At 55.3% G+C, this 16156-nt stretch overlaps 1 protein-coding gene across 2 annotated transcripts; it reads left to right on the top strand.

Annotated features, from left to right (window-relative positions):
* The first annotated feature begins 221 nt into the window (after positions 1–221).
* On the top strand, positions 222–14937 carry SYT3 (synaptotagmin 3). 2 transcript variants are annotated; one of them, XM_070450432.1, is made up of 10 exons: positions 222–982; positions 2429–2599; positions 5401–5926; positions 8122–8509; positions 8635–8853; positions 11313–11433; positions 11735–11906; positions 11995–12127; positions 14182–14250; positions 14419–14937. In XM_070450432.1, the coding sequence occupies exons 2-9, from the start codon at positions 2449–2451 to the stop codon at positions 14245–14247; spliced, it is 1776 nt and encodes a 591-aa protein (XP_070306533.1). In that variant the 5' UTR covers positions 222–982; positions 2429–2448; the 3' UTR covers positions 14248–14250; positions 14419–14937. The 2 variants fall into 2 exon arrangements, with proteins under 2 accessions (XP_070306533.1, XP_070306532.1); XM_070450431.1 differs by having other exon boundaries at positions 2434–2599.
* Positions 14938–16156: the final 1219 nt, after the last annotated feature.

Below are 16156 nucleotides of genomic sequence, written 5' to 3' on the forward strand. Positions count from 1 at the left end.
GTGCGCTGCGTCTCAGAAGCCTAGGTCGGGGGAAAGCGCCCTCCTTCCTCTCTGCGGCCGCGTGATTTCGGCTTTCAAGCCGCAGGTTCGAAGGGGAAGAAGGAGGGGGTGCGAGGGGAGGAGCCGGGGACCTGCGACAGGGGCGGGGGGAGGAGCCGAGCTGGCGCCGCGGCCGGCGCGCGGGGCTGCGGCGGCGGCGGCAGGGGCAGCTCCGGGTGAGTCCGCTCCTCCCCTTCCCCCTGCCACAGCCCCCGCCCCAGCCCCATCCCGGGGGGCGGCCCGGGCGCGTGGGGGCGGGGGTAGGGGCAGAGGTGCGCGGATCTCCGACCCGGGAGTGGGAGTGCTGCAGCGTCTCCTGGCTGCCCCGGGGGAGGGGCACGTGGTCCCGGAATGTGGGGGGGTCCCGAAACACCTGGGTGCACCCCAACCTCGCCCACCGATCCCCCGGGCGTGGGGATGGTTTACCCACTCCATGGCCCCTCCGGACTTAGGACTCCGTGGCTTCTCGAGGTCCCAGACATTATTCATCTCCCCTGCAGCGCCTTGGGACCCCGGCATCTCATAACCGCCCCCCCCACCTCCAAAAAATTCCCATCCTATCTGCAGCCGGGAGAGGCACTAAGGACTCCAACTCCCATCAGTCCCTGCAGTGCCTTGTCTATGAAGCCGCAGCAACGCGAGCGCAAGGCCTGCCGGGAATTGTAGTCTTTAAGCTTAACAGGAGCTGGGGGCCCGAAGGTGGGAAGGGGGTGGCCGGACCTCCTGGGGGTCGCCTGAGGTCGAGCAGCTGGCCCGAGTAGGACAAGATGTGAGGCTCGGGCTAAGCTTTTTCTCACGGCCACGGCCCCCAGATCCGGCCCCCCCTCCCACCACCTGGTTCTTGGGGACAGTTCCGCAGCCCCTTATCCACCCTACAACCCCCATGGGCTACCGCCAGCCGCCGCCTCCGCTGCCATCCAGGACAAGGCAGGGATAAGCGCAGGTGAGTCTGACTATGCCCGTCTCAGAGTCCTGGCCTTCTGCAGCACCCCACGACACCTGTCCATCTGTGAGCCCTGATCTGTCCGTCCCTAATTTCCCCTGAACCCTCCTTCCAGTCTGTCTATGATGTCTAGCTCCAAACCATGTGTCGCTAATTCCCCTTCTCCCCACAGCCACCTATTTCTCCCTGTGTTTTATGAACGTCCCCCCCGCCAACCTTCCTTCTGCCCCCATGACTGTCTGCCCAGTCCTCCATCCGCTGTATCCTTTTGTCCATCTGTGATCTCTGGCCATTATTTTTCTGTCCTTTATTTCTGCACCCCATCCATTCTCCTGTCCACTATTTGTCTCTCAAAGATATTTCGGTCCACTCTCTTGCCTGGCACTTATCACTGCCCGCTCGGTCCATCCATCTCTCACACTCCTGTGAATTACACACCAGCTTATTCTTTATGGCTTGTCCATCCCAAGTTTCAATCCTTGACTTTCCCTCTGTCTGTCTATTCATCTGTCCTTCTCTTCCAGGCCCCAGTTTGCCCTTCCCATTATCTCTGTCTCCCTTCCCCTTATCTCTCCCTCTCTCAACTTGGTCCTTATCTCTGCATCCTTCACCTTCATCTCTCCACGCCAGCATCAGACAACCATCTCCTATCTCTCTGCCCCATCCATCTCCTTCTCTCTCCCCCTCTCCTCTCCTCTCCTCTCTACACCTTCCTGTTCCCTGGACCTCCCAAGCCCTTTCCCACCCTGGGCCATTGCTCATGTTCTTCCCGCTGTTTTGAATGGTTTTCCACACTCCAGCCCCGCTGCCCACTGCCCATGGCTGACTCCGTCTCATCTTTCAGGTTTCAGAGAACTCCCCTGATGACCCACCTCCGGGTCCCTTTGTGACACATCCTTCTTTTAGGGCAGTTCTCACAGTCTGTGTCCATGTGAGTGTGTTTGTTGATTTGATGCTCCTTATGTCCTCTCATTGGACTGTGACACCAGGAGGCCGGGGACCGAGTGGGGCTTGTTCCCTGCTGGATCTGCAGCAGCCCACACAGTGCCTCACGTGTAGTTGGTGCTCAGTGAATATCTGTTGAATGCACGAAGGAGAAATAGCGGTTCCATTGTCTCTCCATCCCTAAATTATGTCCCTGCATCTGTGCAACCCTAATCTTTGTCTCCTTGTCTGTCCAACCCTTTATTTGTACATCCTGAATCTCTGCCCCTTGCCTGGCCTTCCCAGTCTCTTCCTCCTTGTCCATTTCCTCCCAGTTTCTTCTCCCTTGTTCATTGCCCCTCCCAATCTCCATCCCCGTGTCCCTCCACCTCCCAATCTCTGTCCCTTTGTCATTCCACTCCCAGTGAGTGCCCCTTGCCTATTCTCTTTCCACCCCTTATCCATCCCCTCTCTCTCCCCAATCCCATTCCCCATCTGTACCCTTGCCCGGCCCCTCCCAAGCACAGGACTCGCTGGCCACCATGTCAGGAGACTACGAGGATGACCTCTGCCGTCGGGCGCTCATCCTGGTCTCGGACCTCTGTGCGCGGGTCCGAGATGCCGACACCAGTGACAGGTGCCAAGAGTTCAACGACCTGCGAATCAGAGGCTATCCCCGGGGGCCAGATGCAGGTCAGCACCCCAAGCCATGTTGGTCAGCCCCCTGCTTTCACCATAGGCAGAATTTTTAGAGATTTAGAGCAGCCTTGCTCAGCTTCCTGTGCCTTATGGAGCCAGTCCCTCTTAGAGTCTTGCCTCCATCCTGCCTGTTGCTGGTCCCCCTAACCTCTAATCTAAGGAGAAGGAGCTATGTGGTCCATTTGACCCATGACCTTTGGAGTTTTGCCCTGTGGGCCTCCTATCCACCCTCCCCACCCCCACTCCCCTGCTGTACACACCACCCCCTTCAAGTGTCTTTGTGCATCTCACAAGTGCTTAGAAGCTCAGGCTCTAAATCAGTCTGTCTGACTTGTCTGGGTTCAAATCCCATCTCCCCAACTTACTAAATGCATGGGTTCTTCTGTACCTCAGTTTCCTCATCTGGAAAATGGGAATAATAAAAGTGACTACTCCTTGGAGCAGCTGAGAGACTCAAATGATATAACACATGTGACTTGCTAACAAGCAGCTGGGCACACAGTGGGCATTCGATAAATGTTGGAATATACTTACTGAGCACCGATTGTGCGCCAGGCAGTATGCAAGGTCCTTCATATATCTCATCAACTACTCATGATGACCCTTGGTGGTACATATAATCCCTATCTTCTCTTTTTTTAATTTTATTTAAAAAATTTTTAATTGAAGTACAGTTGATTTACAATGATTCATGTGTATGGCAAAGTGATTCAGATATAGATATTGATGTATATATTCTTTTTCAGATTCCTTTCCATTATATGTTGTTATAAGACACTGAATATAGTTATAATCCTTATTTTCAATGGGGGAAACTGAGGTTCAGATGGAGTGGTTGGTCCCCCAGCTAGGAAGAAGTAGGGTTCTGAGAGCTAGGGAATATCATGAGTGCCTTCATCCAGACGAGAAACCTTCACGAAGCAGGAGCCGGGACATTAGGATGACGGCCACACTCACTGAGCGCCAGGGTGGGGCTCAGCATCTCAAGTGCAGGGTGTCCAGAGGTTGGTGATAAGGGATGAGGCCCAGAGAGCTGCAGCAGCTCGCTCGGAGTCTCATGGTCTATATGCAGAAGAGCCCGACTGTGACCCCAGGAAGTCTAGCACACTATGGTGATTTGGCGAGCTGGGGGTGGGGTGTCTCAGGACCACCCCCAAATTCAGTAATTCCTAGGACTTTGACTTGGAGAGAGTCTGGGTCAGGCTAACAGTGGGGAATGGTATCTGTCCAACTTCTCTCCCCGTTCTCTTCCAAAACGACCCCTTTTGCTCAGTTCTCCCTGTGCTCAGAAGGCTGGGGGGCCCTTGCTCTGGTTTCTAACAGGCCCCCAGAACTCTAAGTAGGTGCTGGTCATTTCAAAATGGACTCCCCCAAGGGATTGGGGTCGGGTGGGAAACTCGGAGTCCTGCCACTGCCTGCCCTATGGCCCTGCAGGGTCACTTCCTGTCTCTCTGAGCCTCAGTTGCCTTGTCTGTAAAATGGGATCAATCACCCTCAGGTGGTGTAGTGTCATGAGGATGAACATCAGGGACCACTGACTTAGATTCACCGGGCGGTTCAGGATTGAAGCACATCCCCTTGTCACCAAGCGCTCCCGGAAGGGACAGCACACAGCGCTTCCACCCTGCTGTCCTTGCCGCCAATGCTTCGGTGACCTGCTCCTCCCCATACGCCCCATAACCCGCCGTCTGGACACAGCAGGAATTTCCCTCTGTGATCCACTTCATGGAAGCCCAAGAGTCAACCCCCAAACAAATTCACATTTCCTTGATAAACCCCACTCCTGGCCCCAATTACTGAACGAACCTTCGGTTCAGGATCTGGGCTGTCCCGGGTTTCGCTGAAAGGCATATCAGCACACAGCAAGCATTTAGAATGTGTTAGTGGTGGTGGTGATGGTGTTGGATGCAGGTGGCAGCACTGGGATTTATCATCCTAACAAAAAGTCCTGCTTGAACCGCCATTCACTGGGAAACGCTGAATGTGGTAGCCCAGTGGTGAAGATGGTGGGCTCCGGAGCCAGGCGCCCCGGACTCAAATTCTGCCTCCTCCACTCCAGCTACAGGACTTCGTGTCTGTGGTAACTTCATGTCTCTTGGTCTCAGTTTCCTTTTGTGAAAAGTACTAATGGGCATAATCATATTGCCAAGCTCCTAGGGCGCCCATGAGGCATAAGGAAGCTAATGTCTATAAACAGTAACCTCTCAGGAAAGGTTTGCTATTATCTTCCCCAGCTTCCTCTGCAAGCCATTTACTCCCTCCATTCTTTAAAACCATTATGACAGGCAGAACTGAGTTTTCCCCAGTTGACAAATGGGGTGGGTCAAGCTCAGAGAGGTGAAGATATGTTCCCAAAGCCACACAGCAAGCTGGAATTTGAACCCTGACCTACCTAACTGGGCCATGTGATCTCCCCTCTCTTTGATCACTTCTGAGCATTTGGAGGAAGCTTGGTTCTAAATTGGAGGATGTATCCACTTATAGGAGAGGCAGTGCGATCGAGAGAATAAAAAGGACGAAATCTGAAGACAGACTGCTGGTTCAAATCCCAGATCTGTCATGGACTAGCTGTGTAGCCTTAGACAAGTCACCCAACCTCTCAGCTTCCTCATCTTTAACGTGGTTAGACGGAAACACCGACATTGCGTAGCCGTGGAGTCTATACTGAGTAGTACGTGTAACGTGTTTAGGACGGTGAGAGGCCAACACTAAAGCTTAGCTTTTTTGGGGAGAGCAGCGGGAGGCTAAGTTCTGACCCCACCCTGACCCCTGACCTTTGTCCTCACTCTCTCCAGACATCTCCGTGAGCCTGCTGTCGGTCATCGTGACGTTCTGTGGCATTGTCCTTCTGGGTGTCTCCCTCTTCGTGTCGTGGAAGCTGTGCTGGGTGCCCTGGCGGGACAAGGGAGGCTCAACTGTGGGCGGTGGTCCCTTGCGCAAAGACCTAGGCCCCGGGGTCGGGCTGGCAGGCCTGGTAGGCAGTGGCGGGCACCACCTGGGGGCCGGCTTGGGTGGCCATCCTCTGCTGGGGGGCCCGCATCACCATGCCCACACGGCCCACCATCCGCCCTTCGCCGAGCTGCTGGAGCCGGGCAGCCTAGGGGGGTCTGACCCCCCTGAGCCCTCTTACTTGGACATGGACTCCTACCCAGAGGCCGCAGCTGCTGCAGTAGCCGCGGGGGTCAAACCGAGCCAGACATCTCCCGAGCTGCCCTCGGAGGCCGGGGCAGGCTCAGGGCTGCTCCTGCTGCCCCCCAGTGGTGGGGGCCTGCCCAGTGCCCAGTCGCATCAGCAGGTCACAAGCCTGGCACCCACCACCAGGTGAGACAGGCCACCGGGCTGGGGGTCCACTCTAAACTTCCTTTCCTCTTCCGAGTCACCTTCCCATCTGCGGCACTCCTGAGTCCTGGGAAAGGTGGGAGCTTGGGGTGTGGAGTCCTGGATCCTGGAGAAAGATGAGGCTGGGGACCCAGACTCCTGAGTTTCAGGGAGGAGGTGGCTAGAGGTCTGAGCTCTTAAAACCAGTGGAAGGAAGAAGATAGGGACAGGACTCTGAGATCAGGAAGGTGGGAGAGAATGGAGATTAGACCCCCGAGTCCCTGAGGCACAAAGCGATTCATCATTGTTGGGACCTGCAGTTCATTGATCCATTGATCCTGATTCTATGCATGCATATTGAGCGCCTAATATGACCTAGACCTGAGCTGGGTGTTGGGAAAAAGTAGAGGTGAGCATTACAGACAGACTCTCATGTCACTCCCAGTCCGGGGGAAGTGGGTCCCCAGATCAGCCTGTCCCGAGCCAGGAGGCCAGGTCTGCAGAAATACAACCTAAGGGACACTGGTGGGACCGGATGACACTGGGTCTTGGATGCCAGATTGAGGGTCTGGGACCTTGTCCTGGGGCGCTGGGGAGCCACGGAGGGCTTGAGCAGAGGAGGTCAGCTCTGGGTATAGAAAGACCTCTCTGGGGCCACACAGGGGACAGACTGGAGGCCAAGAGTCCAGGCAGGGGGAGGACAAGGCTGAGCTGAGATCACGGGGGTGGTGAAGGAGGAGATGAGGCAGAGAGAGTCAGGGGGCAGCGAGTCAGGGATGGAACCAGGGGCCTGACGGCTGTGGGCAGGAGGGGGTCGGAAGAGGTAAGGACAGCACCCAGGGGTCTGGCCTGGTGATCGGGTGGATGGTGAGGCTGTCAGAGGACCTAGGAAGAGGGGAGGGTTTGAGGAAGACCCTGAGCTTATCTGGGTCTTGTTGAACGAGAGAGGCCTGGGGGAGCATCTGGGGGAAACTGCCTTCTAGAAGGATTGTCTTGGGTCCCAGAGGTTCATGGGTGGTTCTCCTCCAGGCGGGAGCTGGTCAGTGGCTCATGGAAAATGTACTCTGAGGTCTCTGGGGAGACCCTCCAGAGGTTGATGGATACACTGGTTCTGAGTTCCTCATTCCCCCATTATACAGATGAAGAAACTGAGGCTCAGAGGGTGTTAATGACCTGCTCACAGTCACTCTGGGAGCAGGGAATGGCGCACTGATCAGTAGCTGGGGGCATCTCACCCCGCATCCCTTTTCATGGCTCCCCACTCCCCTGCTTCTCCCAGCCCTGTGCCTGCCTCTGAGTGCATCTGGAGCTGCCCTGTCCAGTCGTCACTAGGGGCCCCACCACATGGACTTCACCACGGGTGCAGTGGCCCATGCAGGAAAGGATGGATGAGCAGGGACCGAGGGGCTGGGAAAATTCAGGAGACGGGAGGGAAGGGGTTTAAGGGGAGAGAGGAGGTGAGGATGGCACCAGATGTCTGGTCTGCAGGCCAAGGTGGATCGTCGGGGGCTGGGAGAGGGAGTGGGTTGGGGAGAAGGGAGCAAGCCCAGTGGGGAACACAAGAGGAATGTGGTGTCTGATGGGGCTGGGAGGCTGAACCTGGCCGGAGCCCAGGAGACACACTTAGCAGACAGAGGCTGCTGATGATTGCGGAAACCTGGGGCACAGATGAGCTTGTCCAGGGAAAGCATACGAGGGAGAAGCAAAGACAACGGCCAAGATGGTTAAGGATGGAGCTGTGGGCTTCCGTAGTGTTCCACAAGCACAGAAAAGACAGTTGAGAGAGAAAGAACAGGCTAGGGGCCACGATGGCCAGGTGGGAGAGCGTGAGGATGGGCCGGGGAAATTTGGAGAAGGGCAGATGGAGGTCGGGGGGTCTGGGCTGTGTGAAACCCCAGGGCTCCACAGAGGTTATTCAGGGTCACTCCTGGAGGTCAGATGGAAGCTTTGAGAGGCTGGTGACAGCCCAGGTCTGATTTGGAGCTAGCTTAGAGAAGGGGATGGTCACCCCCCCATACAGACGGGGAAACTGAGGTTCAGAGGATTCAAGCGCCCTGCTCAAGGTCACAGTGGGCAAAGGTGGGGGTCTGTGGGCCCCTGGCTGTGGGGTTTGGGGAGGAGGCCGGGAGGGGCCCCCCAGGTCTTCAGGTGCAGAGATCAGAGCCACTGACTCCATCTGTCTTCCCCACCCCCTACAGGTACCCCGCCCTACCCCGGCCCCTCACCCAGCAGACCCTGACCCCGCAGCCAGACCCGGGCAGTGAGGAGCGGCCGCCCGCCCTACCCTTACCCCTGCCGGGCGGAGAGGAAAAGGCCAAGCTCATCGGACAGATCAAGCCAGAGCTGTACCAGGGGACTGGACCCGGCGGCCGGCGGGGCGGCGGGGGCCCCGGCTCTGGGGAGGCCGGCGTGGGGGCGCCCTGCGGCCGCATCAGCTTCGCCCTGCGGTATCTCTACGGCTCCGACCAGCTGGTGGTGCGGATCCTGCAGGCCTTGGACCTTCCGGCCAAGGACTCCAATGGCTTCTCAGACCCCTACGTCAAGATCTACCTGCTGCCTGACCGCAAGAAGAAGTTTCAGACCAAGGTCTGGAGTGGAGGGCTGGACATCCGGGTCCCAGGGAGAAGGGGCGGGGTCCGGACCCCCGGGGCCGAGGGAGGAGGGGCCGGTGGGCATGGTGTCTGTCTCCCTTCCTCGCCTACCCCCTCCAGGTGCATAGGAAGACCCTGAACCCCGTCTTCAACGAGACGTTTCAGTTCTCGGTGCCGCTGGCTGAGTTGGCGCAGCGCAAACTGCACTTCAGCGTCTATGACTTCGACCGCTTCTCCCGGCACGACCTCATCGGCCAGGTGGTGCTGGACAACCTCCTGGAGCTGGCCGAGCAGCCCCCCGACCGCCCGCTGTGGAGGGACATCGTGGAGGGCGGCTCGGTCAGTGACTCCCGCACCCTCTTCCCCAGGGGCCCCAGGACCCCAGCTTGCCATCTCCTTGCCCCCCCTACTACTTCACAACCCCATAACTCCTGGATCCTGGAGTTTTCTTTTTAACTTTATTTTCCTGCAAAATATTGCAAACGTACCAGCAGGAATAGAGAATGGTATGGGCTCCCACTCCCCTTCTGCACTTAGTTAAATATTAACATCAGAACCAGGCCCTAGATTTCCCAACTTCTGACCCCACCTTGACGTCTGATGGTAACCGTTCAGAAAACCATAACAGATGCCACCAGTTTTATCAAAACTCCAGGCTGTGACCCCATGACTTCTGCCCTCTGACCCCAGACTCCTAACCCTCCATCTTCCCAAGCCTAGAGTGCCTGGCTTTTGTTTGTCAAACTTCCTTTCCCCTTACAACCTCCTCACTTTTCAATTCCCAGTCTTCCTGAGACCCCCAGCCCCTCTGGTCTCTGAACACTTTGTTTCAAAGCGCTGACTCTCAAGCTCTCTAATTTAATCTAATCCTCTGTGTCTTCATGGTCTTCACTGGAACCCTGATAGTGTGATTCCCTAAAGCCTCACACTGGAATCCCCGATATCCTGACATCTCCCCAGTGCCCCCAACTCCCCCCACTGGCCCCTTCTGCCTGTCTTACAGCCTCGTTCTCCTGTACATCCAGTCCTTCCCGAGCCCAGCTCCTAGGTCTTTGTTTGGGTGTCCTCACCCCTTCCGCACCCCAAACGTCACACCCTCCCACGTCCTCAGCCCTCTCAGTTACAGTCTGTGGGTTTCCCAACACTCCAGCTCCCTATTGATCTGGGGAAGCTGTGTGTGAGTGGGGAGGGGTGTGAGCCCTGTCCTCATATATTGAGAGGGCTGGTTTTGCCCACCCAATGGCCCGACTCAAGCTCCTTCCCGTCTCTGAGCCTCTGTTTCCCCCTACGTATCAGGTGTGTGTGGCTCTTCCTAACGTCCCCTTCACCTGGGGGGACCACAGCCCGCTTGCTCCGTCCCCCAAGCTCAGGCTCTTTGAACCACCTGCCTAGTTGTAGGGTCCTAGCCCTGCTCCCTGTTGTTCCCCAAGGCCGCCCCGCTTGAGGGCCCCCTCCTTCATCTATCCTTGTCTCCTCTGTCACCTCACATTTTCTCTTCTCCTCCTGATCGCTCCAGGCCTAGGTGATCACACAGGGGCCAGCATCATGGGGACACCCCCGGGGAGTCTTTGCTCAGGGTGGCAGGGAGTCTGGGAGCACGTGGGAAGAGCTGACAGCTAAACTGAGGCTTGATGACTGGGAGGAGACGGGGAGGGAGGGTACTCTCACTGAGGACACAGCCGGGGCAGAGCCTCAGGGGAGCGCGTGGGGCATCTAGGGACCTGGGCTCCGGCCGCGTGGGTGGGGGGCAAGGCGCTGAGATGAGGCTGAAGACCAGGGCAGCCGGGACGTGGGGCCCCTCGCCCTGGCCACCGCTTCAGGTGCTTCTGCGTGTGTCGAGGCGGGGGATCTGCATCCCTTGTAACCTCACGCAGGCTCTTGTCTGTCTCCTGCCCCAAGATTGACCGCTAATGTGTCTTTTCTCAGTCCCACTTCTCTGGATCTCTGTCCCTTTCTCCATGTAGGTCTCTGCCTCTGTTTCTCTCTCTCCTCCCGCACCCCCTCCCGGTCTTTTTCCCTCCCCTCATTCTGGGTCTCTGTCACTCTCGCTGGGTCTCCACATGTGTTAGTCACTTCAGTCACGTCCGACTCTTTGCGACCCCAGGGACTGTAGCTTACCAGGCTCCTCTGTCTGTGGGGTTCTCCAGGCAGGAATACGGGAGTGGGTTGCCATTCCCTTCTCCAGGGGGTCTTCCCGACACAGGGATCGAACCCGAGTCTTCTGCATTGCAGGCCGATCCTTTACTGTCTGAGCCAGTGATCTCCATACACTGACCCCCACCAAGTCTCTGCCCCCTGGGGCTCTCTCCCCTCCCAGGCCTTGGTTCTCCCTCTGAGTCTGTGCCCTTCTTCCCCTCCCCAGTAGGTCTCTCTCCTCTCTGTCTGGGTCTCTAGGTACGCACCCCCCCCCGCCCCGCCCCCGACTCTGCTCTGGGTCTTTCTGACTCTAGAACCCTGTGGGTCTGTCATTCTGACTCTCTCCCGCTGTCTGCATCTCTGTCTCAGCGGATTTCTCACAGCGTTCTTCTCTCTACCTCCCTCTTTCTGTCCTTCTCCTGATCTCCCCCCACCCACGCCTCTTCCAGTTTTCCCCGCAGAACAAATAGGCTTTGACGGTGGTGGGCCGCTGTGGCCGGGGAGTTTACCAGGTTTTGGCCCGGAGTCAGATTGTTAAGTGGATCGGAAACCTGAGCCCTGCAAATCTGGGAGGAGAGCTGGAGACTGGAGATGGGGAAGTCAGGGAGAGACTGGGGGGAGGCTGAGACAGCGCCTCACTGGCCCCGTTTCCCCAACTGCAGGAAAAGGCAGATCTTGGGGAGCTCAATTTCTCACTCTGCTACCTCCCCACGGCCGGCCGCCTCACCGTGACCATCATCAAAGCCTCTAACCTCAAAGCGATGGACCTCACCGGCTTCTCAGGTGGGTTCTGGAAAGACGCCGGTTTCTGCGGGGCGGGGAGGCGGGTGAGACTCCCGGGTCTGAGCGAGGAGGGGGCTAGAAGCCCAGACTCCACAGAGTCCTGAGAGAGGAGGGGAGGGGCGTCCAGACCCCCTGAGTCTGGGCGACGGGAGTCTGAGGTCTGGGCTCCTGGATCCGAGGGGCTAGGAGAGAAAAGATTGGGGAACCAAACGCTTGGGTCTGGGAGAAAGGTCTGGGGTCCACGATGGGGTCCGAGGGATGAAGACCCGGTTCAGCGCCCTCCCTCCACACCCGCCCGCAGACCCCTACGTGAAGGCCTCTCTGATCAGCGAGGGGCGGCGTCTGAAGAAGCGGAAAACCTCCATTAAGAAGAACACGCTGAACCCCACGTACAACGAGGCGCTGGTGTTCGACGTGGCCCCCGAGAGCGTGGAGAGCGTGGGGCTCAGCATCGCGGTGGTGGACTACGACTGGTGAGGCGGGGCGCGGGGTGAGAGCGGGGTGTGGGGCCCGGCCTGCCGGCCTCTGGGGTGCTCACTGGCCCCCACCCGTGACCCCCAGCATCGGGCACAACGAGGTGATCGGCGTTTGCCGCGTGGGTCCCGACGCCGCCGACCCCCACGGCCGCGAGCACTGGGCCGAGATGCTGGCCAACCCGCGCAAGCCCGTGGAGCACTGGCATCAGCTGGTGGAGGTGAGTGGGGCGCCACTCACCCCTTCATTCGCGCAACCCCTCATGTCTTCGTGGGCTGCTCAGTCACAGGTTCTAGTCCCCGCTCCGCCCTCTTTAGCTGTGTGACTTGGAGCAAGTTCCTTGATCTCTCTCTGCCCCAGTTTCCCCAGCTGGGAAATGGGACCCTTAGAAGCGTCTATTGTTAGGACCGGTGTGAAGATGCAGTGAGTTAATGCAGGACTAAGTGTCTGCCTCTGAGTAAGGGCTCAGTAAATAGTCAGCTACTCTTATTATTATTACCCATGATGCTAAGTCCCAAATAAAAGGAAAGGGGAAAAAACCTGGATGATAAAATAGAGCAGGGCTTTATTTGTTATTTAAAGCAGGCTGTGAAAATTGGTGGATTGCGGTTTACTGGGTAGGGATCAACAATATTTCTTTTGAAATGAATAAGAAAATTAAATTGAAATAGAAGAGTACAGAAATTTTCACAGGGCAGGAAACGAAGGATGGTGGTATTAATTTATTTTTTCCCTGGGGGTTGCAGTGCAAAAGGTTTGAGAGCCTTGGGTGGGGGGAGAGCGAATCTGGAGGGGAGTTGGGGCGTGCCCTTTCAATTAGGGAGTCCTGGAGGGCTTCTCAGAGGAGACATTTGAGCAGGGGCATGCAGGTTGAGAAGGAACGGGCTTAGGTAAAAAAGGCTTGTAAGAAGGGGGTAAGGCTGCCAGTTCCTCCAAATCATCGAGAAGGGGGTGTCAGTGATGAGCCTGGAGCAGAGAAAGAAGGGGACAGGAAGATCCCAAGAGGCCTGGGGGGTCACGGGAGAACCAGCTTGACAATTTTTAAATTAAAAATTTAAGATCACTTAAGAACCTTAATTGGTCAAGAGAAATTTTCAAGTATGGGATCTCTCATTTGAATCCAGGAAAAGCAAAGATGTAACTTTCAAAACTATTGATGACTCTACTGTCACTAAAGCCAAGAAAGTAAGATTATACTAAATTCTTGCAGGGTAAAAATAAAACATTTAAGATAGTATGAATTTCAGTACACTTACTCTTCTTTTTTTTTCCTTCAATATTTTCTCAACTAGTTTAATTTTCCGGGGGGAGGGGAGGCAAAAAATACAGAAAAATCGAGTACATATTTCTCCTTTTGTCTTTGGTTCCTGAGCCCAAAGGTTGGGCTTTGGTTCCTGGCCTTTACTGCCAATTTAAATAAATTTTAATAAATTTAAATAAACTTCTATTTTAAATAAATAAAACAAGTTGTCTTTAAAATGGCACTGGACTAGCTTTTACTTAAAATTTATATTTTGCTCATCATGGACTATTTTTGCATTGATTTTTATTTTTTTTTTAAAGGTGGTATTACAATAGCATTTATCTGGATTGCTGCGTTTGGGTGCACCTTGCATTTTACACCTGGATTCAGTTCCTCACTTGGAATTGACTAGTGTGGTCCTGCTTTGAAGTTTTCTCTGGGGTTGGAGTGGGGAGGGATGTAAAGGGCTGAGTGCAGAACTCAGAAGTGAGTTTTGAAAAGACTGATTATACTTAGCTGAACAGATGGCAGCTCTCCCTGCTTTCATCACTTACTCTTCTTCTAATTCACTCACTCGTTTATTCACAAACTTCTCTGGCAGCTCCTGTGAAACAAGCTTGCTGTGCTCCTCAGTGGAGAGGAGCTGAACCCTGGCAGAGTCTGGCCATGACCTTGACTGGCAACCAATGGTGTTCTGTGGCTGACCCTGACCATTCTGTAGCTCAGCCCTCCCGTGGCTCCCCAGCACTCTCAGGACTGGGTTTCAGCTCCTCGGGGGCTGCGCAGGGTCTTCCTCATCACCCCAGTGGCCTCATCGTCTCTTCTCACATTTCCAGTAATGTCTCCTTCGTGCCTCTGTTTTCCCATCTGTAGAATGGGACTGTAGTACCACTTGCCCCATCACTTCAGAGCTGGGCAAAAAAAGAGAACTATAAATGATGAAAACAGGTGTGATGTCTTATTAGGTTCATTACTAGCAACTGCTTTGCCTCTGTCCCCCTCCTCCTGAGCCTTTGGATTTCCCCCTTCAGGAAAAGACTTTGACCAGCTTCACAAAAGGCAGCAAAGGATTGTCAGAGAAAGAGAACTCAGAGTGAGAGGTAAGGAACCCAGCCCAGGGGTGGGAGGGGCTGGACTCCCAGGTCTGAGGATGGAGGGACATAGCACCAGGATTCCTGGGTCCCTGGGGTGTTTGACGGCCATGACCAGCCAGGTCATGGGCTGGCTGTCCGCCATCATTAATGTTTCCTTACTGCCCGGTCCCGCAGGTCTGGCCAAGGCTTGGAATCAGACCAGGCCCCCTGAGGACCCCATCCCTTCCTGCCCGGACTGTGAATTCATCTCCTCGAAGCCATAACGTCCGAGCCGCGTGGTGCGAGGCAGCCCTGGGCCTGCCCACCCTTCTACCCCTGGAGGCTTGGGGGTGGTGGGAGGCAGGCGGGCCCAGCTCCCTGTTTCAAGGTGGGGGGCATTCAGTCTCCACTGTGTCTGTCTTCCCTCCCCGGGGCTCCCCATCCAGGTGAGGGGCCATGCATGTCTGGGGGATCCCTGCCCCCCAAAACCTCTGTCTGTCTGTCTGTCGTCTGTCTCTTTGCTGTTTGTACAAGACTTAGTGTCCTAACCCTCGTGCTGGCTGTGAATGTCAACGGACCAATCTCCCGTGTGCCCCTAGACACGCACACGCCTGTGTCCACCCTGTCTGTTCACCACACCCTGAGTCTGGCCGATTCCCCCCACTGCTGCTGCTATCAACTCCAGAATAAACACATACATTGGGTCTCACTCCATCTGGGGCTCCTGTCCTTTCTGGGGCTGGGAAGCTGGGTTGGAACATCTCAGCTCTGCATTCAAACAAATGTTTCATTCACTAGCAGGGTGACCTTTGGCAACTTAACTGATTTCTCTGAACTTTTCTAAATTTTACACCGGCCAGGACCACAAAATGCAACCCAGACAATTGTAAGCCACAAGCAGAAATGAAGGACCTCCGTGCAAGCCTGAGAGTACAGAAGGACTTCAGGCATGGTTGGATCCAGGTGTTTGGGTGATTCTGCTTTGTCCTTTGTTGACTTCGTTCTCGGGCAGGTCTTTGCTATGGTAGCAAATGGTCATTTGGAACTGCAGGCTTATAATGCTGAAGCTGTTATAATGCCTTCAGCTGAAGAAAACAGAATTCCCAACATAGAGAGCTGAAGTAGTAGAGATTTCTTTTGCTCATGGTAGAGATTTCTTTTGCTCATCTAACATTTTAAAGACTCAAAATCCCAGGGTGAGTTCGGCTGCTCAGAGTCAGGCACTAAGTTGGCATCTCTGAGAATAGTTTGCTTTCCCCGCATGGGTACAAACTGTCTGCAACGATACCACGCATCCTGTTCTCAGTGACATCCAAAGCAGAAAATGTGGACAAGGGCCTCTCCCTTATGTGTTTGACATTTTTATTTTCTCCCTAGAAGAGTTCTCCTTCTTTCTCATTTGCCAGACTGGGTTCTAGGGGCCAGACTGGGTTGCAATGCAGTCTGAAAAGTGAGCATCTGTCATTTCTAGTCTAGATCGTGGGGCGTGGGCTTTGCCTGCAAGAAAGCATGGAAAAGGGAATGATTGTTGGGGTGGAAATTAACAGGACCTGCTGCAGTTGCAGAAAAACAGGAAACAAAATTAGGATATTCCCTTTCTCTCTCTCTCTGCATCCATATCCTTCAAGAAGAGGAGTCTGATTGGTCCTCCTCAGATCTTAAATGACCCCCTCCAGCTAGGCAACTGTCCAGTTGAGAAGCTTGCTCTTGCCTATCCCCCACCCCCACCCCCGCCAGAGCTGACTCCTCCCCTCCCCATCCCACCCAGATTGGATCAGACTCCCTCAGGAACCCGACCCTTCTTGCCCAGCAGTGAATTCGTCTCCTAACGTCATAACGTTCTTTGGTGGAGAACGCAGGGGTTCCCTTAATTGACAGCCCCAACAGAATGTCATGGCAGGGGGCAGGGGACAGTCCTTCAAAGTAGCCGTTG

The sequence above is a fragment of the Odocoileus virginianus genome, chromosome 20, assembly GCF_023699985.2.
Source record: "Odocoileus virginianus isolate 20LAN1187 ecotype Illinois chromosome 20, Ovbor_1.2, whole genome shotgun sequence".
NCBI classification, from domain to species: domain Eukaryota; kingdom Metazoa; phylum Chordata; class Mammalia; order Artiodactyla; family Cervidae; genus Odocoileus; species Odocoileus virginianus.